The 26,459-nt window shown below is 46.5% G+C and overlaps 1 protein-coding gene across 1 annotated transcript; it reads right to left on the bottom strand.

Annotated features, from left to right (window-relative positions):
- Positions 1 to 21,505: 21,505 nt before the first annotated feature.
- LOC109787152 (cytochrome P450 94C1) lies at positions 21,506 to 23,228 on the bottom strand. Its single transcript, XM_020345708.4, has one exon. The coding sequence runs from the start codon at positions 23,127 to 23,129 to the stop codon at positions 21,603 to 21,605; it is 1,527 nt and encodes a 508-aa protein (XP_020201297.1). The 5' UTR covers positions 23,130 to 23,228; the 3' UTR covers positions 21,506 to 21,602.
- Between the last annotated feature and the right edge of the window lie 3,231 nt (positions 23,229 to 26,459).

Raw genomic sequence — 26,459 nt, 5'->3', positions numbered from 1 at the left:
CAGAGTTCTCCAGGGGCGTTTGCGGATTTGCCGCGCAGTGTGTCAGATGCTGCGGAGTTCTTCCGAGCCGAAGAAGAGAGCTCAACGGAGAAGCTATTCTGGTTGCAATACCTTGCACCAGAACATCCAGTGCCCTTCACCGATCAGCTAAAGCAGCTGGTCGAGCTGCATAGGGTGGCCGAACTGGCCATGAAGGATTAATAATCCGGCTGTGGCCTGCCGAAGCTATACCCGGCAGTTACTTCGGCCTCGTGAAGCGGCTGGTGAACGCCTGTCCTCGGCTGGACGTCATCAAGCGATCGGCCTGCATCGAGGGAGCGCGGATGGCCTTCGCACGAGTCAAGGCGTGGTGGGTGAAGATGGACGCCAAGCTTGTGACCGAGGGGCCGCCCGAGGGCAAGGAGCACCGCACTCCCGACCGGTATTTTGGAGACGTCCTGGAGGGGTCTCGCCTTGTAGCGACGCAGTGTTCGCAAGACATTATCTTTGAATGAATATATTCAAGTTGTCTGTGCCTTGTAAGATGAAACAAAGTTGTTATGTAATATAATTTTCGTTATGTTTAAAAAGTTTTACCTCCTGCGCGGCCGTTTTGTATGAAATCTGAGAGTTGGCCAGCCGTCGGCTTCTGCCCCCACGTAGGTAGTACGGGGGTGTTCGGGATGGAATCTAAACACTCTTGATCCAATTGTTAGGTCCTTGAAGGAGGTGTTTAGCGCAACGAACCAGGCAATCAGACTATAAGGCTTTAGCACTCTCACTTAGTCATAGGAGTTTGACAAAAATGTGGGCGCAGCCCCTAGTATCCGAACTAGAATGCTATAACCACCTGACCGGGTAAGTACCGATCCTTCGCGTAATGTGGAAAAAATCTCCATCGATTTGAAACCTCCGAAGAGCTGACCGGCTCTCGCCGCATCATGACAGTCAGTTTTCGGCTTTCTCTACTGAGGTGCTCCTTCGGGTAAACCAGGGCACAATCGCAGTAGTGCTCCCTTGACTACCTTAGCCGATATAGTGGAATGTAAGGTAGCAAGCACAGGAACCGGGCAACCCAACTATTGACCAAAGACATGATTCGGAGCCAATGCATATAGTGCTAAATTCGGGGTGCCGAACTATACTGTAAAAAGTGTTCGGACTTTTGTTGCCATAAAGCAGGGCGCTATGAAGCCCCTAGCAAATTGAAACGTACCATAGTGTACGGGTGCTATCTGATAAGCTTATTAATAATAATAAAAAAGAGGAAAACAGAAAAAGAGCAAAAGCATAAAGTAGGGGCCCTAAAATTTTGGCCGCAAACTGTTTCCATTAGGATTTGATTAATACGTCGAAGCGCATTGATACAAGTAGTGCGATAAGCAACGGGCTATTTGACATGCCACGACCAAGGGAGAGCTGCGTGTGGGACCCTGGAGACAGGTAGAGTGGTTGTTTAAGATACCACTTAGAAATTCCCCTCTACGTCCAAGCTGACTGCCGGCTTGGTGTATTTGTCCTTGAAAGGACCTGCGATCAAGCCAGGGAAGGCCTGTGGAAAAGGAACCTGAAAAGGAAAAAGGAAACAGTGAAAGTAAATGTGTCCGGGAGCGGTCAAGCCGTATTGTGGATCACAAGCTAGTTATGCCTCCGCCTGTCCCCATGGTATTTTGAGTGCGTAGTTATGTACGCGCGGTGCGAATGCCGCCACTTCATCGGGACTGGGACAGAGGCCAAATTGCTAGTCGAGCTCTTGACGAGCCGAGCTGTCCTGCTGCAGAGTGGTCCGGACCCTCTTGATTGATAGTGTTCGAGGGCTCGGCCGTCGAATTAAGGCCTTGCTTAAAAAGGCCGCTCTGTACTTCTGTTGCTAGGGCAGTGGTGTGCTCCTCGGTGCGGAGGGAGCATTCAGTGTTTCCATTTATTGTTATGACGCCGCGTGGACCGGGCATCTTGAGCTTGAGATAAGCATAGTGTGTCACCGCGTTGAACCGAGCAAATGCGGTCCGTCCGACCAATGCGTGATAGCCACTGCAAAAGGGGACGATGTCGAAGATTAACTCCTCGCTTCGGAAATTGATCGGAGATCCAAAGACAACCTCTAGCATAATTGAGCCCGTGCAACGGGCCTCTACACCTGGTATGACTCCTTTAAAGGTAGTCTTTGTGGGCTTGATCCGTGATGGGTTAATGCCCATTTTGTGCACTGTATCCTGATAGAGCAGGTTCAGGCTGCTGCCGCCGTCCATAAGGACCCGCGTCAGGTGGAATCTGTCAATTGTTGGGTCAAGGACCAATGCGGCTGAACCGCCATGACGGATACTGGTCGGATGATCCCGTCGATCAAAAGTGACCAGGCATGACGACCATGGATTAAATTTTGGGGCGACTGGCTCTATCGCATAGACGTCCCTAAGCGCGCGCTTGCACTCCCTCTTGGGGATGTGTGTAGCATATATCATGTTCACCGTTTTGACCTGGGGGACTTCTTTTGTCCCCCTGTGTTCGGTTGCCAGGGCTCCTCGTCATCGTCGTCGCTTTGCGATCCCTTTTCTTTGTTCTCAGCGTTTAACTAGCCGGCCTGTTTAAAAACCCAACAATCTCTATTGGTATGATTGGCTGGTTTGTCTGGGGTGCCATGGATCTGGCACCGATGGTCGAGTATGCGATCCAGGCTGGATGGTCCCTGATTGTTTCTTTTATATGGCTTCTTCCACTGACCGGACTTGGAACCACTGAATCCGGCATTGACTGTCGTGTCATCGGTGTTGTCACCGTTGCTTCGGCGTTTATGTCTGCTGCGTCGGACCTTGCCGTTGCTATTTTTGACCTCGGGGGTACCCGTTTCGCCTTCTGTGTTTTTGCTATGGGCCAGCCAGCTATCCTCGCCCGCGCAAAAGCGGGTCATGAGTGCCGTGAGGGCTGCCATGGACTTCGGCTTTTCCTGGCCGAGGTGACGGGCGAGCCATTCGTCCCGGATGCTATGTTTAAAGGCCGCTAGGGCTTCGGCATCCGGACAGTCGACGATCTGGTTCTTTTTAGTTGGGAACCTAGTCCAGAATTTCCTGGCTGATTCTCCAGGCTGTTGAACTATGTGACTTAAGTCATTGGCGTGTGGTGGCCGAACATATGTACCTTGGAAGTTGTCAAGGAAAGCTTCTTCCAAGTCCTCCCAGCCGCCAATAGAAATTTCAGGCAGACTGTTTAACCAGTGCCGAGCTGGCCTTTAAGTTTTAGTGGGAAGTATTTGATGGCGTGAAGATCATCTCCGCGGGCCATATGGATGTGGAGAATAAAATCCTCGATCCATACCGCAGGATCGGTTGTTCCATCATATGATTCGATGTTTACGGGTTTAAACCCTTCTGGGAATTCATGATCCATTACATCGTCAGTGAAGCAGAGAGGGTCTGCAGCGCCTCTATATCGGGCCGCATCGCGACGTAGCTCCGATGGAGTCCGTCTGCGGTTTTCGGCCCGGGCGTGACTAGGTTTGTCGCGTCCGAATAGGTAGCCGGCATCGCGTGTCGAGGCACGCCCTTGCGACCCATAGATTGATCTTGTATGTCCTGCTCTGCTATCCAGGTCCTGCCGAAGGTCATATGTATAGCCCCGAGCTGTTCCATCCCTGCCCTTACGACGAGGTGGGGTGGACTGGTGTTCGGCTTGAGTTGCCATTTTATCCCGACCGCGTGGCAGTCGATCAGCCGCATTGCGCCATGCTGGTACGGACTCCGGCGCCTCGTCATCAAACTGAGGTAGTAGTTTGCGCTTTGGGTAACTTTTGGCTGGGCGCTTGAGGCCGTATTCTTCAGCTGCCAGGACGTCCCATTTGAGCTCGGAAACTTTAGCGGCCTGGGCGGTTGCCGCCAACAGTGAAGATGGAGTTCTCTACCACCATCACCCACCTCCTCTACGGCAGCCATGGAGTTCTCTAATCTCTCCGACGATGGAGGGATTGCTACACTGGGATTTCTCGCCCGGCCTAGCGGTCGCGGCTCAGGTGCGTCGTCTCTATGGCTCTACGGTCCATTTCTTGTCCTCAGGCACAACCAAGGAGTTCTTCCTGGTTGTGAGTTTCTCTTTGGCGTGGTTTCCTCTCAATGAAGAATCGGTGGCAGTTGCTCTACAATGTTGCATTGGAGGTCTTCCTTCGGGGCTCCGTGTGGCTCATCTTGATGGGAGGAGATTTAGGTTTTCGGTTGCCTCCAACAAAGTGGGACACTTCATCTATGGTCTCAAGGACAGGATTTCGCCGGACTTTGTGTGCCACTTTAGTCTATTCCGACCAGGTGTCCATGCTCTGCCGAGGGCCACTAGTTGGCATTGGGATCAACACAACCCTGAGATAAGTTCTCGTTCTCCGGTGGCCGTTAAATCAAAGCTCTCGTTCTCTCATAAAGATGGGCTACCGGATAACCATTCTTTGCATGCTCTTGAGAAAGCTGGTTTTTCCATCATTTCGATCAGGCCGACGAGCCGGAGACCTCGTCGGCGGCAAATCTCCGGCCTGCTCCGAGGCCCCAACAGGTCTGTTTGGAAAGTGCGGAAATCGTGGATCGGATTGATCATTCAAAGCTTGATTCAATATCTTTTGGAGAGTTTCAATCAAAGATTAATGGCCCTCTTAATGATGACATTATTGCTAATTGGCACTTTGAGGGTTCACAATTCAAGCTGGCTATCTGGCATTCATTACCGACTTTCATCTTGCTTCATATAATGGATCATTACCGTGCTGGAATTTCGGAGGAAAATATTGCTCAGATTTGGAAAATTTCCTCTGTCCCCCCTTTCGATTTCATTTATGAAAAATTGACAATCTGCTCCACATGCAATGGTAAGGATCATCTTGCTGCACAATGCCCGAGCCTTTATTGCAACACTTGCTCTAGTCGACCTTGTATTTGTGACACCAGTCCTCAGGTGACTACGGCATCGATTAATACTCAACTGATGGATCACGCACACTTTGAGGCCTGTTGTTTCTGTGGATCAACAGCCCACCAATTCTTTGAATGCCTGGCCCAATTTAAATGCAAATCGTGTGGATGGTTAGGCCATCTTAAACGCAGGTGCAAAAGCAAACCGGTGCCACGGGTATGTTGGAGGCCCAACAGACCAATAGAAATTTTACAACCTGCAATTAATAGGTGCATCGCTCCTCGGAACAATATGATTTGGAACGTTAAGTCACCTCAAATAATACCCAATAGCGACCCTCCTCCTAAGGAAAATGCTAGACTGGACTTACCTAATTTTTCCCGGCCAATACTTGGCAACTTGCCGCAAATCAATTTGGGTCTAGTCAAATCTGGGACGCAGAGTAATCAATCACATCAGCATCTAGCTCTTAATGAGGCTTCCTATCCTTTTATGGGCTGCTTAGCCATTGGATCACAATCGCAGGGTCGTAAAGAAATAAGGGTTCCCCCTAGCCAGCCACGGCCGCACAGAGATCAAGGAGTCTGGCGACCCAAGTCTCAAGCCATAGCTGCCAAGGCACTGGTCACACCTGCCGATACGCATTCTCCTCAGAACACCTCTGTTCCTCCTCCACCTTGCTCTGCTCCAATGGCCAACTACCCCCTCAATGTCGTCCCCTACCTCCTGCCAGGCATGACGATCGAGTTGGATCCGGCGGACCGCAGAGTTCGTGATGACATGGTGATCAGCCCCACGCCTCCTCTGCGTCACGACTTCCTCGCCATAGCCGAGGCGAATCGCTTCGTCCCCTTCCATCGCAAGGCCGAGCTGTGACACATCATCGAAGGTTTGCTGCATGAATCTCAGTTCTTTCCCACGGAAGTTGATGATCATCCGTTAGGCATTGTTATATTCGGTTTTGTCAGCACTGTTGTTAGAGATTCGATGGTGGGAACAACTTTTGAGTTAGATGAAGAGGAAGTGGATGAACATACAGTGATTTCCTTTGTCCCACACGACGCTTCTCTGAACATGAGGCTAACCACCTTTGGGCCAGAAATCTGGATCCTATATATTGGGTTTCCATATGGCTACCAAACGCAGCACTATATGCACAAATCGGTGGATAAGTTTGGTACTCTAGTTGAATGGCATAACCCCAGGAGTGATAGAAAAATTGTGCTGCTCAAGGTCAGAGTTGTTCATCTTCACCTTGTACCGAAGAGTCTGGTCATGCGACAATTAGGTGGAGCCCGTCAATCTTGGACTGTCGCAGTGACGATGTTACGTAGCAGTGATTGGAATGCACATCTTCCTGAGGTTCCGCCTGCTGGTGAGGACCCTCCCCCCGCTGATGGAATTCCGCATCCGTTATTTGGCGAAGGTTTATCTGCTGAGCAGCTGTACCAGCAGCAGCTACATAACTGGATGGCGCAGAATGTTATGGCTGATAATGCTCAGCAGGCTGAGAATGCTGACAAAGTGGTGGTTGATGAGGGAAACGATGTGGATTTTCACCCAGAGTGGGGAGTTTGGCCTCCACCCCCACCCCAGGCACCACCTCTTCTGTATAACTTTCAGCAATGGGTAGCTGGGGAAGGGCTCCAGGTGCAGCATGGTATTCTGCCTATGAACAATCTGCAGGACAGTCATGCCTCTGCCTGGAATGATAGCATCTCCATGCCTGATAGTACTGACTCTAGTGCCACAATATCCGATTCATATGTTCTAGTTCCAGTCAATATAATGAATCGTTTGTGGCCAGTCAATGGTGAAGCTACCTCTTCTGCCCAAGAAACTGCTACAGAGCCACCTCAGAACCAGCTAGAAATTGCTCTGAATATTTCTGATAGAGGTATGCAGCTCAACATGATTTCCCATGGAAACTTTATACCTGCTATGACTTTGAATGATTGCATTCCTATGTTGCGTTTCAACACATATCTGAAAGCTGCCATTATGCCCATCATTGCCTCCTTTGGTCCATGGAGCTCTGGATATGGTTTTAAGCATGCACAGGTGGAATTCAGGTTTATTATCTTTGAATGCGAGGGCGGTCTGAACATTGAGACTGCTACTCAGTCCATCCAGCAAAGGGTGAATTCTTCTGTGGTCATTGAGGACCTTGCTGGGGCGCATACCTGGGAGCTCAACCCTGCAACACCTGCTCTAGATTTTCCATCTGTACCACAACTGATGATAACTAATGAGGCTACTGATCAGGTGGACTCGGCCACTACTAACACCTCCCAGGGTGTACACATTGAAGATCATGTAGCGCCAGCATCTGACATGGAGATTGACCCCCCTTTAGTCATTTCCAGGAAAGGGGAATCTGTTGTTCCTGAGAGCTCGATCAGACTCCGTAGAAGTGCAAGAGCCAACAAATATGATGGCTTCCGTGTTTCACCTATGTCTGACAGCAAGCCTAAGAGCTCCAAGGTGAAGCCTCGGTTAGTTCCTTCTGCACAATCCTCTGTCAGTATCAATGAGATCTCCGAGGAGCAGGTACCGCCACCTACGCCCGTCCCAGTCATTCAGCAGGTTGGGACTGTTCTCTGCGCCATTCCACCTGAAGAACTTTCTGCAGATGCGCTCCTGGCCTCTCCAGACGAGGAATCTTCGTCCTCAGCTTAATTATCTGCAGCGTTTCATTCATGCCCCTTTTGGTTAATTGGAACGTTCTCTGTTGGAATGTCCGCGGTTTAAATTCTGGCGATAAACAATTAGCTCTCTCGAACGCCATTAAATCTAGTGGTTGTGCGGTAATTTGTTTGCAGGAGACTAAAAAACCTTCGTTTGATCTATATTTTATTAAGTCTTGCTGCCCACGGCGCTTCGATCAATTTGCTTTTGTGCCATCTAATGGGGCCTCGGGCGGCATTGCCACCATATGGAACAGCTCTTTGTTCTCTGCGGATGTGATTGCCACGAAAGAATTTGCGCTTGTTATTCGTTTTCGGTCCACCCAATCAGCCCAGAGTTGGACTTTAGTCAATGTTTATGGGCCCTGTCAAGGGGACCAACGAAATCACTTCATTAATTAGTTGACTGATCTGGCAATCCCACCAAATGAGGACTGGTTATTAGTGGGCGATTTTAATTTCATTCAGGCACCTGAAAACCGCAATAAACCTGGAGGGAGCATAAATGACATGATCACTTTTAATGACATCATCCGAACCCTGGGTTTAATTGAGCTCCCAATAAAAGGCAGATCATATACGTGGAGTAACATGCAATTGGACCCTTTGCTTGAACAACTGGACTGTTTTTTACTAGCACTAACTGGACATCCTCTTACCCAAAAACATGGGTTAAACCCTTGGGTAAACCGGTATCTGACCATACACCGTGTGTTGTCACTATTGAAACTGCAATCCCAAGATCGAAAATTTTCAGATTTGAGTCTTTTTGGTTGCAGCACCCTGGGTTTATGACTGTGGTCTCTTCTTCTTGGGCCAAACAAGTGCACTCATCAAACTCTGCCACTGTTCTTAGCCGCAAATTCAAAAAACTTGAGGTATGATCTCAAAGTGTGGAGCAAGGGGATTTCCAAACTATCTGTGGCCATTGAAAACTCCAACAAGGCTCTCAGTGAAATTGACTCATTGGAAGATAAAAGTCCACTCTCCACACCAGAACGAAACTTCAGAACCATCTTGAAAGCTCATATTCTCATACTCCTAAAATACCAACAAATCTACTGGAAAAAGAGGTGCACCATCCGTTGGGTTCAATTTGGGGATGAGAACTCCAAATTTTTTTAAGCTCTAGCGTCTGAAAGATACAGAAGAAATAATATTGCTACGCTATGCACCCCGGATGGATCTGTGGTTGAAGATCACGCTGGTAAAGAATCCATCATTTTCCACACATACAAAGCAGACTTGGCACATCAACTCCTCATGACATGAAATTTTATCTGACGAGAATTATCAAAAAATGTGATGGGCTTGATACTCTAACAGCCCCATTTTCACATGAGGAAATTGACAATGTAATCAGAGAAATGCCTGCCGAAAGAGCTCCTTGCCCCGATGGTTTCACAGGAATCTTCCTAAAACGTTGCTGGTCAATTATTAAAGAGGATTTCTATAACCTTTGCAATCAATTCTTTGATGGAGGGCTAAACCTTGAAAGTATCAATGACGGCTTCATCACCTTAATACCCAAAATCGGCTCCCCAGAGAATGTTAATGATTACAGACCCATCACTTTGCTCAATTGTTGTCTTAAGGTAATCACCAAACTCCTAGCCAATCGCTTACAAAAAGTCATCCTCAAAATTATCCACAGAAATCAATACGAATTTCTCAAAGGGCGCTCGATCCAAGACTGCCTCGCTTGGGCATATGAATACATATATCAATGTCACTCCTCGAGAAAAGAAATTGTTCTGCTAAAATTAGACTTCGCCAAGGCTTTCGACACGATTGATCATGAAGCGATGATTGAGATTATGAGAAGTATGGGCTTTAATGAAAAATGGATTGGATGGATTAAATGCATTTTTTCCTCTGGAAAATCCTTAGTTCTGCTAAACGGCACACCTGGTCGACAATTCTTTTGCAAGTGTGGCGTCAGACAAGGTGATCCCCTCTCACTGCTCATCTTCGTTCTAGCAGCGGAGTTGCTTCAAGCTGCGATCAATGATGCCTTCGCACAAGGCCAAATTCAATTGCCCTTTCCATCCCTAGCTCAGAAAGATTACCCGGTCATCCAGTATGCCGACGACACGCTCATTTTCTTCCTGCATGCACGCAGCAAGTGATCACAGTCAAAAATATCCTAGAAGATTATGCCACTTCCATTGGGCTAAAAATCAACTTCAATAAATCCACACTCATTCCTATCAACTGCGAGGCTACCAAATGTGAGGAATTGGCTAATGTTCTTGGATGTGTGGTAGGCAAAATGCCCTTCACTTACCTAGGACTCCCTTTGGGCACAACAAAACCCACAGTTCAAGAGCTAATGCCACTGGTGTGTAGCATTGAAAGGAGGTTATCAACCACGTTGAACATGATTTCATATGGAGGCAAACTTTCACTCCTAAACTCGGTCATTACTTCTCTAGCCATTGTTGCTCTGTGCACACTTCGGCTTCCAGCAAAAATCATTGAACTTATTGACAAAATTCGACGGAAATGCCTATGGACCAAAAAAACAGAACAAGGGGACAAATGCAACTCTCTTGCTTCGTGGGATATGGTGTGCCGACCCAAGGCTTCTGGTGGCCTCGGTGTTCTTAACCTCAAAATTCAAGGGGATGCACTCCTTTTGAAATATCTTCATAAGTTCTATAACCACTCTGATTTGCCTTGGGTAGAACTCATCTGGTCCATGTATTACGAAAATAAGATACCCCACACCATGGACGCTTGTGGATCATTCTGGTGGAGAGATGTTGCCAAACTAATACCCACACTTCGAGGAATCACGCAAGCACAAATACTTCATGGTGGCACGGTGCTATTCTGGAAAGATCTTTGGGGTGATCAAATTTTATCAGAAGTGTACCCGAGAGCGTTTTCCTTCGCAAATAACGAAGATATATCTATTCGGGAATTCTTGAGCATCACGGCGCTCGGAGAGGCCTTTCACCTACCACTGTCCCCGCAAGCGCATGCAGAGGTCAGGCAAATTCAATTGGACACCGCAGCAATAAACATCTCTGACAGCCGCCAAGATCATGACCGGTGGACGTATGTCTGGGGGTCCTCCACCTTCACGACGCACAAATACTACTCCTTCTACTTCAGAGACACAGTGGCACATCAATCTTTCCGATGGTTATGGAAATCCAAGTCCACAATGAAGATCAAAGTATTTGGATGGCTGCTCCTCTCTGACCACTTAAACACAAGAAACATGCTCAAGAGGAGACACTACAATATTGGGGATGACCATGATTGTATCATGTGTGGACTGCACATTGAAGAGACAGTTGAGCATTTGTTCTTTGAATGTCAGTTCACTCAACCTTGCTGGGCGAGCTTCGGCTTGTCCTGGCAACAAGGGGGGACCAGGCTTCAAAATATTGAGGTTGCCAAAGAGACATGGGCTCGGCCGCTGTTTATGAAAAATTTTCTTCTAGCAGCCTGGAGCATTTGGAAGGAACGAAACAACAAGCACTTCAGAGGTATAGCACCATCCAAGGACTCCTGGCTGAAAAGATTCAAAGAGGACTACTCTCTCCTAGCTTATAGGGTTAAGGAGAAACACAAGCACCTCATTCCTTCTCTCTTACATACCTTGTAACAAACCAACTCCCCCCCCCCCAACCCCAAAATGGGGTGAATGTAAATAACTATGTAATTGGCAGACTTTTATTCTTTTAATTCAATTGCAGTAGGAGGTGCTCCTACTGTTTCAGGTTCAAAAAAAACGTCAGTCCATCTATCGTTGAGCAGATCTTGATCAGCTTGAAGCTGCTGCTGCTTATTTTTTAGGCTCCTCGCAATGGCTATTAGCTGGCGCTTAAAGCGCTCTTGATTGAGAGGTTCCTCAGGCACGATAAAATCCTCGTTGCCAAGGCTCACCTCATCCTCGGAGGGTGGAGGATAAGTGTTGCCTTCCGAGTCGTTGTTTATGGACTGTTCATTAGGGCTGACTTGCCCATCTTCCCGATCGTCCTGTTCGGCCGTTTGTTCGTCGGGATCTTCTCTGTCTTCGGCACCATCCGGAGTGTGATCGTCTCCTGTGCTGGTGTTGCTGTCCTTGCTGCGGCGGGATTTAGAGCGGCGTCGCTGACGCCGGTGCTTTGGTTGTGTCTTGGGAGACTCGTCCTCGACTGGCTTTTCCTTGTCCTTGCCGTTATTCTCTTTGGGTGTATCCACCATGTATACGTCGTACGAAGAAGTGGCCGTCTAATGCCCAGTAAATGGCGGGTTTTGGCCATGCTCCTCATCTGCATCGTCGTCCATACTGTCGATGTCTTCGGAGCCGTAATCGAGCATGTTGGTCAAGTCCTTGAAAGTGGCTATGTAGTGGGTGGCGGGTGGGAAGCGAAATTCCCCGTCATCAGCCTTCAGTTCAAACCGGACATAGTTCGGCTGGGAGCCCTCCGCTAAGGATAGATTCCTTAATGAGTTTAACACATCGCCTAAAGGTGAGTGCCGGAAGATATCTACGGCGCTGAATTCGGAGATCGATAACTGATCAAGCTCAGTGCCCGCGGACGCACATGGTTCGGAGCTTATAGCCGGAGACGAGTCCGGAGTTCCGATGACACAGATATCACATGAGGTTAAGTCTATGTGCAGCTCCAACGCCGCGGAATCTGCGGCCTCCGTGGTGGGGTTGAGCTTCCCGTCCTCGGATGGCGCGGTCTGCTCTGGATCTAAGGTAAGAGCGGTTACAGGTGCAATTTCCTGAGAATGGTCCAATGATAGATTTAAATCATGTTCATCGTAGGGAGAGGGAGTGGCTGCCGTGGTCTCAAATCCGTCGAAGATCAAGTCTCCGCGGATGTCCGCGACGTAGTTCAAGCTCCCAAATCTGGCCTGATGGCCAGGGGCGTAGCTGTCGATCTGCTCCAGATGGCCAAGCGAGTTGGCCCGCAGTGCGAAGCCGTCGAACACGAAGATCTGTCCGGGGAGGAAGGTTTCCCCTTGGACAGCATCGTTGTTGATGTTTGCAGAAGCCATCGAACCTTTTGGGGGCGGCACAATAGAACTCTTAATGAAAGCACCAATGTCGGTGTCAAAACCGGCGGATCTCGGGTAGGGGGTCCCGAACTGTGCATCTAAGGTCGATGGTCACATAAGACGAGGGACACAATGTTTACCCAGGTTCGGGCCCTCTCTATGGAGGTAATACCCTACTTCCTGCTTGATTGATCTTGATTAATGTGAGTATTACAAGAGTTGATCTACCACGAGATCGTAATGGCTAAAACCCTAAAAGTCTAGCCCGTATGAATGTATCTCTTTCCGGAGTAAGCCCTCCGGTTTATATAGACACCGGAGGGAACTAGGGTTGTACAAGGTCGGTTACAGAGAAAGGAATCTTCATATTTGGTCGCCAAGCTTGCCTTCCACGCCAAGGAGAGTCCTATCCGGACACAGGAGAAAGTCTTCGATCTTGTATCTTCACAGCCCATTAGTCCGGCCCATGTCCAACAGGCCTGACGCCCGAGGACCCGTTAGTCCAGGACTCCCTCACCTGCTCCGCGGCTATACTGCACTCGAGTTTCTTCGTCTTCAGGCGATGAATTGGTCGAGTAGCTTTCACATCACCTCCATGACTCTCTGGACTATTTATCTGTGTTGCTGGTGCTACAACGAGAGATCACAAAAGGTGGACCACAATATGGTCATTGAGGACACACCTTCACTTGAGAAATTACTTGTAGTTGATCAACAAGGTCCAACAAGAATCAATGTCATTCCTATGTCGAAAATGACAGTGGTGGGCTACTCGTCTGTCAAATACTTCGAACTTGTTATTGGATCTACACCCGTTCAGGTACAACAGTCGCATTCTACCTCTCCTTCTTGATATCAACATTATTTCTAATTTTGAAGATGTATGTTCGTCTGTCATCCAGAAAAGCTTGACCCAGATTGTGTGTACAGTGAAGGTCTTGGCACTAGAATCTATCGGCCCCAACCTGCACGACGTTGTCAGTTTCCTGAGATGCTTTCTGTGCCTGAAGAAGCTGTATCGAGGTGATGTTCCTTTCCTATTAAATGTTAACCATAAGGGAGTTCAATTTTTGGCACCTTTTTCCAAGTTTACGATGGCAATGTACTACGATTTCCGAAGGAATTTTGGAGGATTTCAGGACATACACCCCCCCATATTGGTTGCTTGATTCATATGGTTACAATCCATAAGCATTTCTCCTTTGGATTCATCTGTACTAGTTTTCTTAGGGAATTTTCCATCCACTCCAACCTCTTGTGAAGAAGGCTACATTTTTCTAGATTGTAATCAAATGCCCATGTTAATCATGTCAGATCGAAGATGGCACGTTGGTGCATTTTACAAATCCTGCAAACCAAATAGGCATGTATTAGTGTTCAAAACTACATGTAGGCACTAATATGTTCTCTTCTTTAGCAGATAATAATATGCCCGGTGGTGGATAATGTGATACAATATAACGACAATCACATCGAATGCCTAGATCTGCATCTCTCAAAAACTACTTTGAACTCCTACCGAGGGACCTTACCGGAGATTATATTCGCCAGGTTCTTTGTTGTCAGAGCAAGGGTGCTGAAGGTAATGAGGTTGAACATGCATTTATATAGAAAATATGAATGGTTTGTTGATCAGAGCCGGCAGCTACTGCAGAATGGAAGAGGCTCCAAAAAAGCTAAACTTCGTATTGGAACTGTATATGACAGAGTAATTAGAAGTCATTGTGTCAACCCCATACATGACTTGTCAGCGGCTGATCCCTTTGCAGAAATGATGAGGTTTCGAACCCGGCCTTATGATTTGTATTTTTAGTTTGAACCTCTCTTATATCCATGTTCAGCTGATCAGCACGGGCGTTTGTAGCTGAATGAGCTGAATTTCATTTCTAATATTAGTTTGAACCTTGTAATCTTCGAACTTGAGCCATGTAACTCTGGAATTTGAACCTTGTAATATTTCGGGCATTTGTGGTACAATCGTTGAAATGACATCATATGAGACTCGTATATTGGTAGTACTATTTTGACCTTAATATGCAATAGACTTAGATTTTATTAACCATTCACGACCAAGGATCTAGTCGGAAGCAGAGCAATGGCAAACGTCGTCGCAACAAAGATGTAGATGATTAGATGCTCGTTTCTCCTAGTTTAGTATGCATGTAATTGCTTACTTTGGTGTGTGGAAATGTTATGTGTGTAGTCACTTATGTAATTGTCTACTTAATTTGGTTATGCAATATTGTTCTTATAAGTATATATGTTGATGTTTTATAGATAGAGCATATCACATCGCACACGGACCACACTAGGGAACCTGTCGGTCATGAATTCATCAATCGCAGACGGTTGTATACCAGCAAGCATCTGCCCACAACACACAGGGCTTATTCCATCACAAACAGCTCGGGTGGATCAACTGTATGCCACGTATCGCACACGCAACTCTAATCTGATTCGTGCTTGATGTCTCCCACATCGCTCGCATAGTTCGTCTTATTTGCTACCTATCACTGTGCCGGCCTCTGCTCGCGTCCCTCGGCGCGGTCTGCTCGCCTTTAGGCGCCGCGGCGCGCTCTACTCACGTACCACCACGCGCTCGGCTTGTGGACAGCTTTTCCTTGCGGGTTCAACTGCTATATGCATATATATGGTTGCTCGTCATTGACGCGACCGCGGAGCGCTCTGCTCGCGTCCCTGCGTGCGTGTTGTGCCAGCGGTTGGGGCCTGCACACGATCACGTTAGGGGGGCCATATGCATGCGGTTGCGCTGCGCGCGTCGCCACGATGCAGTTACGCGCTGCAATTTAGAACTACCATCCGGGGGTGTAGATATTCCAGGCCGGCCGGCTTCTCCATTAATTCCCGCGGCCATTATAACCTTAATCTCTCCAACCTCTCGATCTCGCCCCACAACACAACAAGCACACCCATGACGACACATACAGAGAGGATATCTAGCGGCACTCCAATGGAGTTCGGCGAGCATAAAGTGAAGACCCACGCGAGGGAGACGGATCTCTCGGTGGTGTACACCATCGACCCGGCCATGGTAGACGACTACATCAACACCGTGGAGCAGTTGCTTGCTCGAGACAAGTACAAGGTGGTCGGCATCGAGCTCCAGTACACAGGCGGTCATCCCGGCAAAGATCAGAAGGTTGTCGTTGCCCAGTTGTGCATGCGCCATCATGTCCTCATCTTTCACTACTGCATGGCCACAGAGCCTTGGGACCGTTTCGCAAGGTTTGTCAACAGCACTGACTACAAGTTCGCTACGGTGGAAACCTGCAATGATGTAAAGGCGCTCAAGGTTACGGGCTTGGCCTGCAAGAACCTTGTCGAAATCCGTGACCAGTACAGGGTTTGGGGCAGCACGAAGAAGGACTCCCTGGTTCAACTCGCCACGGCCATCATCGACCCCTACTACGAAAAGATGAAGCAGGATGGCAAGAGAACAAATCCCGTATCCTGGCACGGGGCTTGGACGCGGCAACTGGATGAACCTCGCCTCAGGTTTGCGGCCAAAAGCGTGTACACATGCTACGAGATGCACAGGCGGATCGTTGACATGAGGAACTTCCTCATTACCGAAATCAACGAGGCCGGATTGAGCCACAAGCAGAGCAATAGCGACAAGCGTCACAAGAAGTTGATGATGATTAGATGATCGTTATCCTAGTTAATTATGCATCTAATATATAGTTTTCTTTGGTGTGTGGAAATTTCATGTGTGTAGTAGCCACCTATGTAATTATGCATGTAATAGTTTACTTTGGTGCGTGCAAATATCATGTGTGTAGTAGCCACCTATGTATTTGATGTTTAATTTGGTTATGCAATCATGTCCTTATAAGTGTGTGTGTGTGTGTGTGTGTGTGTGTGTGTGTCTATGTATATATATGTGCGTGTGTGTGTGTGTGTGTTTGTTGTTGTTCTGTATGCAATCCCATCGCACAACACACACGTCTTATTAGCAGCAATCGTCTGTGTTATTATCGGTATTCGCACATATTTTTGATTACAGACCTGTTTGCCGCGTATCACACACATCTTGTTAAATTGAACCATTTCTGTTCTCTTGGCTCAACGCGAACAGTTCATCCGAGTGAACTGTTTGCCCTCTATCACACACACTTTAATCTGGCTGACCGTTTCTTTTGTTCCATATATCGCACACACCTTCATCTCGTTGCCCGTTTATGTTGTTCAACCTCATCACAAACAGTTCATTGTACTGAACCGTATGCCCCACATTGCACACACAACTAAAATCCAGACCATGTTTGATGTATCCGCCATCGCAAACGTTTTGCATCTTTTTTGACGGTTTTTTACATCACCGTTTGCGATTATTGCATCGCACACAGTTTCGTCGAAGGGTCTCTGATTGTAGTGTCGCGTTAGCAGCATCCTGCAGTAGAGATTGCCCTTTCTCACCTCGAGAGTTGATGCAAACTTCGTCGGTGCATCCAAACCCCATGATATGATATGCTCTATCACACATAAGCTTTATTATATCTTCCTCAAAACAGCCACCATACCTACCTATTATGACATTTTCATAGCCATTCCGAGATATATTGTCATGCAACTTCCATCATCATCATATACATGACTTGAGCATTCATTATCATATTGCTTTGCATGATCATAAGATAGGTAGCATGATATTTTCAGGGCTTGTCCATTTTTTGATATCTTTGCTACGCTAGATCATTGCGCATCCTGGTACACTGCCAGAGGCATTCATATAGAGTCATATTATTCTAGGTATTGAGTTGTAAGTAAATAGAAGTGTGATGATCATCATTATTCATTATTAGAGCATGTCCTATTGAGGAAAGGATGATGGAGACTATGATTCCCCCACAAGTCGGGATGAGACTCCGACAAAAAGAAAAGAAAAAAAGAGAGGCCAAAAATAGCCCAAGAAAAGAAAAGAAAAAAATAAGAGAAAAAGAGAGAAGGGGCATTGTTACTATCTTTTGCCACACTTGTGCTTCAAAGGAGCACCATGTTTTTCATATAGAGAGTCTCCTATGTTGTCACGTTCATATACAGAACTTGGTTTGTATATTCCGATGATGGGATTCCTCAAATGCCCGAGGTCTTCGAGCAAGCAAGTTGGATGCACACTCACTAGTTTTCAGTTGAGCTTTCATACACTTATAGCTCTTAGCGCATCTGTTGCATGGTAATCCCTACTCCTTGCATTGATATCAATTGATGGGCATCTCCATAGCTCATTAATTAGCCGCATTAATGTGATACTTTTTTTGTCTTCTCCATATTAATCTCTACCACCGCATTCTATTCCACCCATAGTGCTATATCCACGGCTTGCGCTCATGTGTTGTGTGGGAGTTGAAAAATCTGAAGCGTGTTAAAAAGTATGAACAAATTGCTTGCCTGACACCGGGGTAGTACATCATAAATACTTTGTGTTAAGAAGATGGAGCATGACAAGGCTATATGATTTTGTAGGGATAACGTTTTTTAGCATTGATATTTTGAAATACATGATTGTTTGTTGGGATGCCTGAGTATTGATGTCTTTATGTCAAATTATATACTATTGCTTTGAATCACTCTTGTCTTAATATTCAAGCCATGATTAGATTATATGATCAAGATTATCTAGGTAACATTCCACATCAAAAATTATCTTTTTTATCATTTACCTACTCGAGGACGAGCATGGATTAAGCTTGGTGATGCTAATACGTCTCCGTCGTATCTATAAGTTTTGATTGTTCATGCCAATATTAAACAACTTTCACATACTTTTGGCAACAATTTATATGATTTATTGGACTAACATATTGATCCAGTGCCCAATGCCAGTTCCTGTTTGTTGCTTGTTTTTTGTTTCGCAGGATATCCATATCAAACGAAGTCCAAACACGATAAAAATTTACGGAGATTTATTCTGGAATACATGTGAACTTTTGGAAGAAGAATCAACGCAAGGCGGTGCTCGAGGGGCCCACTACCTATCAGGGCACACCTGGGGGGCAGGCGCGCCCAGGTGGGTAGTGGGCACCTTGTAAGGCGGTTGCTGTCCTTCTTTCGCCGCAAGAAAGATAATTTATGGATAAGAATCCCATGAAAATTTCAACCCAATCGGAGTTACGGATCTCCGGCAATTTAAGAAACGGTGAAGGGCCAGAAAACTGGAACGCGAAACAAATGGGAACAGAGAGAGAGAGAGAGAGAGAGAGAGAGAGAGAGAGAGAGAGAGAGAGAGAGAGAGAGAGATCCAATCTAGGAGGGGCTCCTGCCCCTCCGCCGCCATGGAAGCCATGGACCAGAGGGGGAACTCTCCTCCCATCTAGGAGGAAGGCCAAGGAAGAAGGAGGAGGAGGAGGGGGCTCTCTCCCCCTCTCTCCCCGTGGCGGCGGAACGCCGCCGGGGCAATCATCATGACAGTGATCTGCACCAACAACTTCGCCGTCATCACCAACTCTCTCCTCCTCTATGCAGCGACGTAACACCTCTTCTCCCCGCTGTAATCTCTACTTAAACATGGTGCTTAATACTATATATTATTATCCAATGATGTATGGCCATCATATGATGTTTGAGTAGATTCGTTTTGTCCTATGGGTTGATTGATAATCGTGATTGGATTGAGTTGTATGTTTTATTTAGGTGTTGTCCTATGGTTCCATTCGTGTCACGCAAGCGTGAGGGATTCCCTCTGTATTGTGTTTCAATACGTTCATGATTTTCTTATGGTGGGTGGCAAGAGTGACAGAAGCTTATACCCGAGTAAGTGGGTTGTTGTGTATGGGATAAAGAGGACTTGATACTTAATGCTATGGTTGAGTTTTCCCTTAATGATCTTTGGTAGTTGCGGATGCGTGCTAGAGTTCCAATCATAAGTGCATATGATCCAAGTATGCAAAGTATGTTAGCTCATGTCTCTCCCTCATATAAAATTGCAAATGATTACCGGTCTAGTTATCGATTGCCTATGGACAAAATACTTCTCGTGTGTTATAAAAATCTTTGTACTAAACAACTAACTATTATTGTCTCGCAAAGTACTCCTAGTTTTATCCTTGCAAAGTAGTTCTAGCATCACACTTACAAAATAGTTTCATACTTATTCTAGGTAAAGCGAACATTAAGTGTGCGTAGAGTTGTATCGGTGGTCGATAGAACTTGAAGGGAATATAAATCCTACCTTTAGCTCCTCGTTGGGTTCGACACTCTTATTTATCAAAAAAGCTACAATTGATCCCCTATACTTGTAGGTTATCAAGACCGTTTTTCTCGCGCCATTGCCGGGAGCAATAGCATGGGGTGAATATTCTCGTGTGTACTTGTTTGCTTTATCATTAAGTAATTTTTATTTTGTGCTCCTGTTTTCTATCTTTAGTTATGGGTAGGAAACACAAAATATCAAAAACAAATAGTTCATCCCTAGTTGTTCATGTGTTCCACAAAATACTTCGTAATGCTACCGATTTCCAAGAATCCTCCGCAATCTTTTGCTCTGCAAAGTCTTGCCTGCTTGCATTATGGTTAACTAGATATGTCTAGCAATATTCATTAGCTTCCTTTGTCATTGTCATTCTGATCCTATTGATTCATCATGTCTGCGAATACTCGTAATCATCAATCAAAACTACTCCCTCCGGCTCAGACGTCATAGGCATGGTAAATTCGGATTGGATCCTTTATTCCTCATAAATGCAACCCCAATTTAAACTTTTATTGTTCTTTAATGTTCTGAATATTTGTTCTTTTGCATAGAAAAATCAGTGCCAAACAATGTAATTAATCTTTGCAACTACTCCCTCCGTCCAGGTGCATAGGGCGTCTAAGAAGTGGCACTGTGATTTAGGCGCGTAGAGATTGGGTGAGGTGAAAACTAAATCATCTCTTTTATGGGCAGCTACATCCAAACATGGCAGCCAACTAACTTGCTTGTTAATAGGTGGATTGCATGCAAACACAATTAGTGCTCTTTGCATGGAAGATGTATAGGCTATCTGCCTGCACTGGACGTGCAGATTCATGTGCTGTCTAGGATTGGTCACGTGATTAATTACCACCTCTTGCGAATTGACAATAGCGACTTATACTCTTAGAAATCCTGAATTCTCTAAGATGCCCTATGCACCTGGACGGAGCGAGTAACAAAACTAGTGAGATTGGCAACTTCACTAGACTAAGTAGGGGACAAGAAAAACGTTTTTAGTTGAGTGCGGAGCTAATCATTGGCTCGTCCAATAACTCCATGGATTTGATATCTTACTTCTGATACCGAGGAAGGATTCTTAAGATATTAGAAACCCTTGATCTTCAGGGCCCAATATATATTATCATTCTGTCACTACGTTATTAGCCAGGGATATCAAAAATCAATCAGTTGTATTCATCGGTTCGGTACAAAATCTTACAAGTAACTGCTTTCGTGAACGTAAAAGAAAAATGCTTGTATTTTTTACTAGCGCTATAAGGTAAATGATTGCATAATGCTCGAGGAGAAGTTATTTTCCCAAGGCAATATTTTGTTTTACAGTTTGTCTAATTCACATCTAGATGTTTTTTAAGGATGTCACATCTAAGCTCCTACAAGTATATAATCTAGCAACAAGAAATAAAAAACTAGGATTAAAAAATAGACCACAAACAAAGTGGACATCAGCTTAGATGTGACATAACTATGTCATATCTAGATGTGTCCTAGACAGACCCTTTGTTTTATTACTAAAATACTTGGATGATGAAACCTATCTCAGTCAGAAAGTGGAGTATCAGCCATAGAAATAGGGAGGATTTCGGTCTATGAATTTATGTCGTATATGTGTTTATTTATCAAGTGTTTTGGTCTCATTAGATGCCTGAGACCTGTAACCTTCCCTTTTCGGTTGATCTTCTGTAATGATAGCACGATTAAGCATGAAATTTTGGAAATCACGGTGAACATTAACTGATGAAAACGTTGATTTTCTTATTAAAGAAACAACTATCCTACTGATATCTCCTACTTATGTACATTGTTAGCGCATCCCAATTTATCACTAGTAATTATTTGAAGTCTGCACCCGACGTCGAAGCGCGCTTGATCCTCACTGGGAGCCCGCCGCTGATGGACGCCGTGAGCCCCGCCACAAATCTTGGCGCCCAGCCACTACGGCCATTCTCTCCGACAACCTCCACGTCGAAAGCTCTCACCACGGCCACGCTGACCGCCTTCATCTCCGTGACGGCGAGCTCCTTGCCGAGGCAGACGCGGAGGCCGGCCTGGAACACTGGGTACTTATACAGGCTTGGCGGCGCGAACGAACCACCGGGTCCAGTGAGCCACCGGTCGGGGCGGAACGCCTCGTGATCGGCGCCCCAGATGCTCGGCATGCGGCCCATGGCGTACGGGTGGTACATCACGCGCGAGTCTCCTTCCACGTAGGTTCCGTCCGGGAGCACATCGGCGGCGGCGCTGAACTTGGAGTCGAACTGCACGGGCGGGAACAGGCGCATGTTCTCGTACAGCACCGCGTGCGTGTACTGCAGGCTCTTGAGATGCTGGTACGTGGAGGGCTTGTCGCCGCCGGCTTCTGCGCGAATGGCGGCCGCGACTTCAGGGTTCTTGGACAGGTGGATGAAGAGCGTGGTCAGCGCGGAGGCCACCGTGTCCCGCCCGGCGAGGAGGAAGCTGACCACGATGTCGCGGAGGTACTTGTCGTCCATGGCTTGCACGTCTCCGTCCGAGGCCATGAACCGGGAGAGGAGGTCATGGCTATTCTCAAAACCCAGCTTCCGCCGCTGTAGAATCATCGCCGACGCGAGGTCGTCGACGAGCTTGATGGCCTTCTTGAGCTCCCTCTCGGACCCAATGTTGAGCATCCGCTTCATCTTCCACACCAACGGCGAGGCCGCCGCGCCCCGCATGGCGGAGAGGCGCGAGGCGGTGTCGAACGCGTTCGCCAGGTCCGACATGGGCATGTCGAGGTCGAGGCAGCCCGGGTCCAAGCCGAAGGAGATCTTGCAGATGGTGTCGAAGGCGAAGCGGCGGAACACGTCCTGGAGGTCGACCACCTTGCCCTTGTCGGCTGCGTCGGCGAGGACGGGCAGGAGGCGGGTCTCTACCTCATGGGCGACGATCTTGTAGGCGTAGGAGCGCACGGTGACGCTGCCGAGCTCGAGGCTGGCCATCTTGCGCTGGTGGCGCCACGCGTCGCCGTCGACGTTGAAGATGCCGCCGCCGAGGAGGTCGCCGAGGAGCGCGGAGAAGCGCTTGCCCTTGGGGAAGTTTTCGAAGTTGGTCTTGAGCATGTACTCGACGTTGGCCGGGTTGGCGGTGACGGTGCAGCCGAGGACGTGGATGTGGACGGTGCCCGTGGGCGACTCGCGCAGCAGGTGCGCGTACCAGTCGCCGAGGTTGGTGAAGTCCTTGGCCCAGGAGCCCGTGAGGTACGTCCGGCAGACATGGCAACTGCACCACGGCCACCGGCGCACGAGCAGGAGCACCGCGGCGAGCGCCACCACGAGGACGGACAGGACGAAGAAGGCCAGCCCGGCGCACCGCGCGCCCCAGGACAACTCCATGGCGTCCATCGCTCTTGGGTTAGCTGCTCTCACGAGTCGCACGAACGGCAAAGGGGAAAGCAGATATCGAGCGGGTTCCGGGGAGACGACGAGGAAAAATGTGAGCTTTGGTGTGGGGAGAGTCGAGGAGGCCCCTGTCTATATATAATGTGGGTGGACGGGGGAAGTTGCACATGGAACACGTGCGCCGGTGCTTTAAACAACCCAACGTTGGCGCTAGCTGCTGCCTGGTACTTTTGCGTGTACCCAGCTCATGCCCGCTCAACGCTCGTTGATGTAGCACGGTGGATGACAGCTGGGTCCATGACGGACTCTGCATGACAGTTGGGTCCCTGAGCACATGATTAAGATGATCTTTTTCCGCTCCTCCCCGTGTTCATATCATTTTTCGGCTACACAACGTTTTGATCGTGCTCGTTCGCTACTAAATCAGAAAGGACTACTCCCTCTTTTCGGATTTTAGATGCTGATCACGAGATAGTTTTCTGGGACTTCTGTTTCTACACAGCTTTCATCCTAAGAATGTGGGTATTAAAACTTCCTGAACTGTGTCCAATATCTTTGTAGAAATTGACTCCGGCTTCATTTTCATACGTATATAGTGGTCAACCCAATTTCTCATGTAGTGTTGTTTCGTGTTATGTGATTATTTCATTCTGTATGTACTTATATTTCTTGTTGCTAGATAGTATTGTATTCTTTTCGTATGTAGTCTATATTGAAATAACTAAAAAGACTTATATTTAGGAACGAGGAGGTAATTGTTTGTGTGTTGTGTAATGGCTATTGGGTATATATTTGGTAACCAAGCGGCTTGCTTGGTAAGCAATCAATGAAAAATGCAATCAATGGTACATATCTGGTAAGCATTTATTGACTTACTAAAGAGATATGGTTTCATTTGGTAAATAAATATGTGACAGTTATCGTTGAGCCGGTTTTTAGGCTAGTCATAGTGGGAGTAACTTAGACAGTAACATAGCGCATTCCAAGAAATTTTTGCTTATGTGGCATGTAGTTAATGAGGAGAGAGGTGTTTATAGTAACATAATATGTTACTGTAACATAGCGCTTCCCGAGAAAGGATGAGTCTACAAGCTAATAAATGAAGTCATCTATGATACTACTACTATGTTACTTTGCACTATGAAGATAGTAATTTAGCCTAGTGTCATATGCATGACACTATTATAAGTTACTCCCCACTATGACCAGCCTTAGGTATGAAAAAGAAATGAATGATGGGCAGGGAAATCAAAACAGACAGAGGGAAGCGACAGGACATAGATATGAGAGGTTGAATGAAGGATGAAGGGACCAGAAAATATTGCGCATTTTTTAATTTCTCCTTAAGCATTGTGTTCTCACTATTCTTGTGAACGACCAACACCTTAATATTACTTATTGAGTTGTTGCATAGCCACTAAGTTGCTTGGTGAGGGAACTCTCGGGATATCAAATTCCGTAGGATCTTGTTTTCCTAACATGGTAGGCTAAAAGGACAAGATCAATGAAATTTACTTTATACTTGTACATTGTATCCAAAAAAATAGTGTGATGGCAAGCTTTAAGGAAACCGTTGTTTCAGCGAATGCTTCTTTATCTTGGCATGCAATCAATTACGGTTTATACTTGCCTAAGAAGGGGTTTTTAACACAATACAGACGCAAGCGCTCATACGTACGCGCATACACTCACCCCAGGTTTGTCTGGAGGGTTGGTAATGGTGATAATATATATGTGTTTGGTGTGACAATTGGATACCACGCCTGTTTTCCTACAAGCCAGTCTCTCCCCAAGGAAGGTGTCGCATTTGCTTTGTGTCTGAACTGCTCAACGACAATGCTTCATGGAATCTTGAACATCTAAGATTCTATTTTCTCCTGTTTGATGTTGCTAAAATTTTGAAAATCAGTGCCTCGTCGAGACGGAATCTGACACTTTGGCGTGGGGTCCGGTCAAATACATAATGTTTCAGTAAAAAAAAGTGCATATGATTTGGCTTTTGATGAGATGCATAGAGCCAACATGGCCTCTTCAAGTTCGGTCCCAAGTGACTAGCAGAGTTGTTGGTCAAATGGTATGGTATTCAGAGGTACCCCTGACAGTACGTAATTTTGCTTGAAGGGTTTGACTGATTCACTGCCCACATGGAAGAACAAACACAAAAGAAACTTGGACCCGACGAGTTGTTGCCCTATATGTGTTGTTGAACCGAAAGATAATTGTCATTCGTTTATCCATTGTCCTTTAGCTCGTGTATTGTGGAGAACTATGGTTAACGTTTGGAGACTACCGGTGTTGGAAGAGGTAGAGAACAGTGGGAAGGAATGGTTATTTCATGTGTGGAATCTGCTACCTAATATTGAGCGAAGCATGGTTCTCATGACTTTGTGGCACTGCTGGTATGTTCATAATGAGGTTGTGCATCAGAAGCCCCCATCTTCGATGGAGGCCTCTAAGAGATTTCTTGTTAGCTACTTGGATTCGTCGATAGGCTTGAAACTTGATCTCTCTGGTGATCCTCATAAGGTCAAGTCGATAGTTTTAACATATTGATGTGCACCATGAGAAAAAATTCCTTACAAAGAAAATTACTAAAAAATTGATATGCACCTATAAAAAGCAACCTTGCTTTCAAGTGGTGAAATCTTACATATAGCACCCGTGGCTATGCAATATCTTAGCACTAAACTAATAGGGGAATCCCCAACTCCAAAAAAAAGAATCCCCACAAAAAAATCTCTTCATTAAACTGAAGTATAGTTTTTTCACTGATTTAGACTTGAGAAAAATCTCATTCGATTGCGATCCAGCACTAAAACATGCCTTCATTTCTTTTCTTGTGAAATCAGGCTTTCATAATTAGAAGCTCTATTATCTTTTTAGTTGTGTTATGTTCCTTCGGTAGCAACTGAAAGAAAACGTTTATGTTGGCTAGCTAAGAACAAGTGGGAGTTGATAAGAAGTACCACCCAAGGACATTTTTTTGTTAGGGGGCGTTTGGTTCACGAGCAAGGATTACCTGGTTGACGGTATCCTTAAACATGTGGTTGGGGATAGCCAATTTAGATCATTTGGTTGTGAGGGATTGGGTGAGTTGGATTACCACATTTCTTGGTAGGGAGGATAAACGTTGCTAGGTATAGCCATTTGTATATTTGGTTGAGAGGGTGGAAGAGTGGACGATTAGTGTACTGGCCATTTTGATCGAGGTGGTGAGATTACCCCTATGATATGTAATTTTGGCAATATAGATATGTCAAATTTGGGCCCAAAAAATCGCCATTGTATGATTTGCTATCTTCTTCAAGTGGGGAAGATTCATGATCTAAAATG

The sequence above is a fragment of the Aegilops tauschii genome, chromosome 5 (genome assembly GCF_002575655.3).
Source record: "Aegilops tauschii subsp. strangulata cultivar AL8/78 chromosome 5, Aet v6.0, whole genome shotgun sequence".
NCBI classification, from domain to species: domain Eukaryota; kingdom Viridiplantae; phylum Streptophyta; class Magnoliopsida; order Poales; family Poaceae; genus Aegilops; species Aegilops tauschii.
This window is presented reverse-complemented; position numbering and strand designations above follow the sequence as displayed.

What these genes read in the sequence shown, in the direction of transcription:
- LOC109787152 (XM_020345708.4), bottom strand. Translation starts at nt 23,129, where the DNA reads ATGGACGCCATGGAGTTGTCCTGGGGCGCGCGGTGCGCCGGGCTGGCC.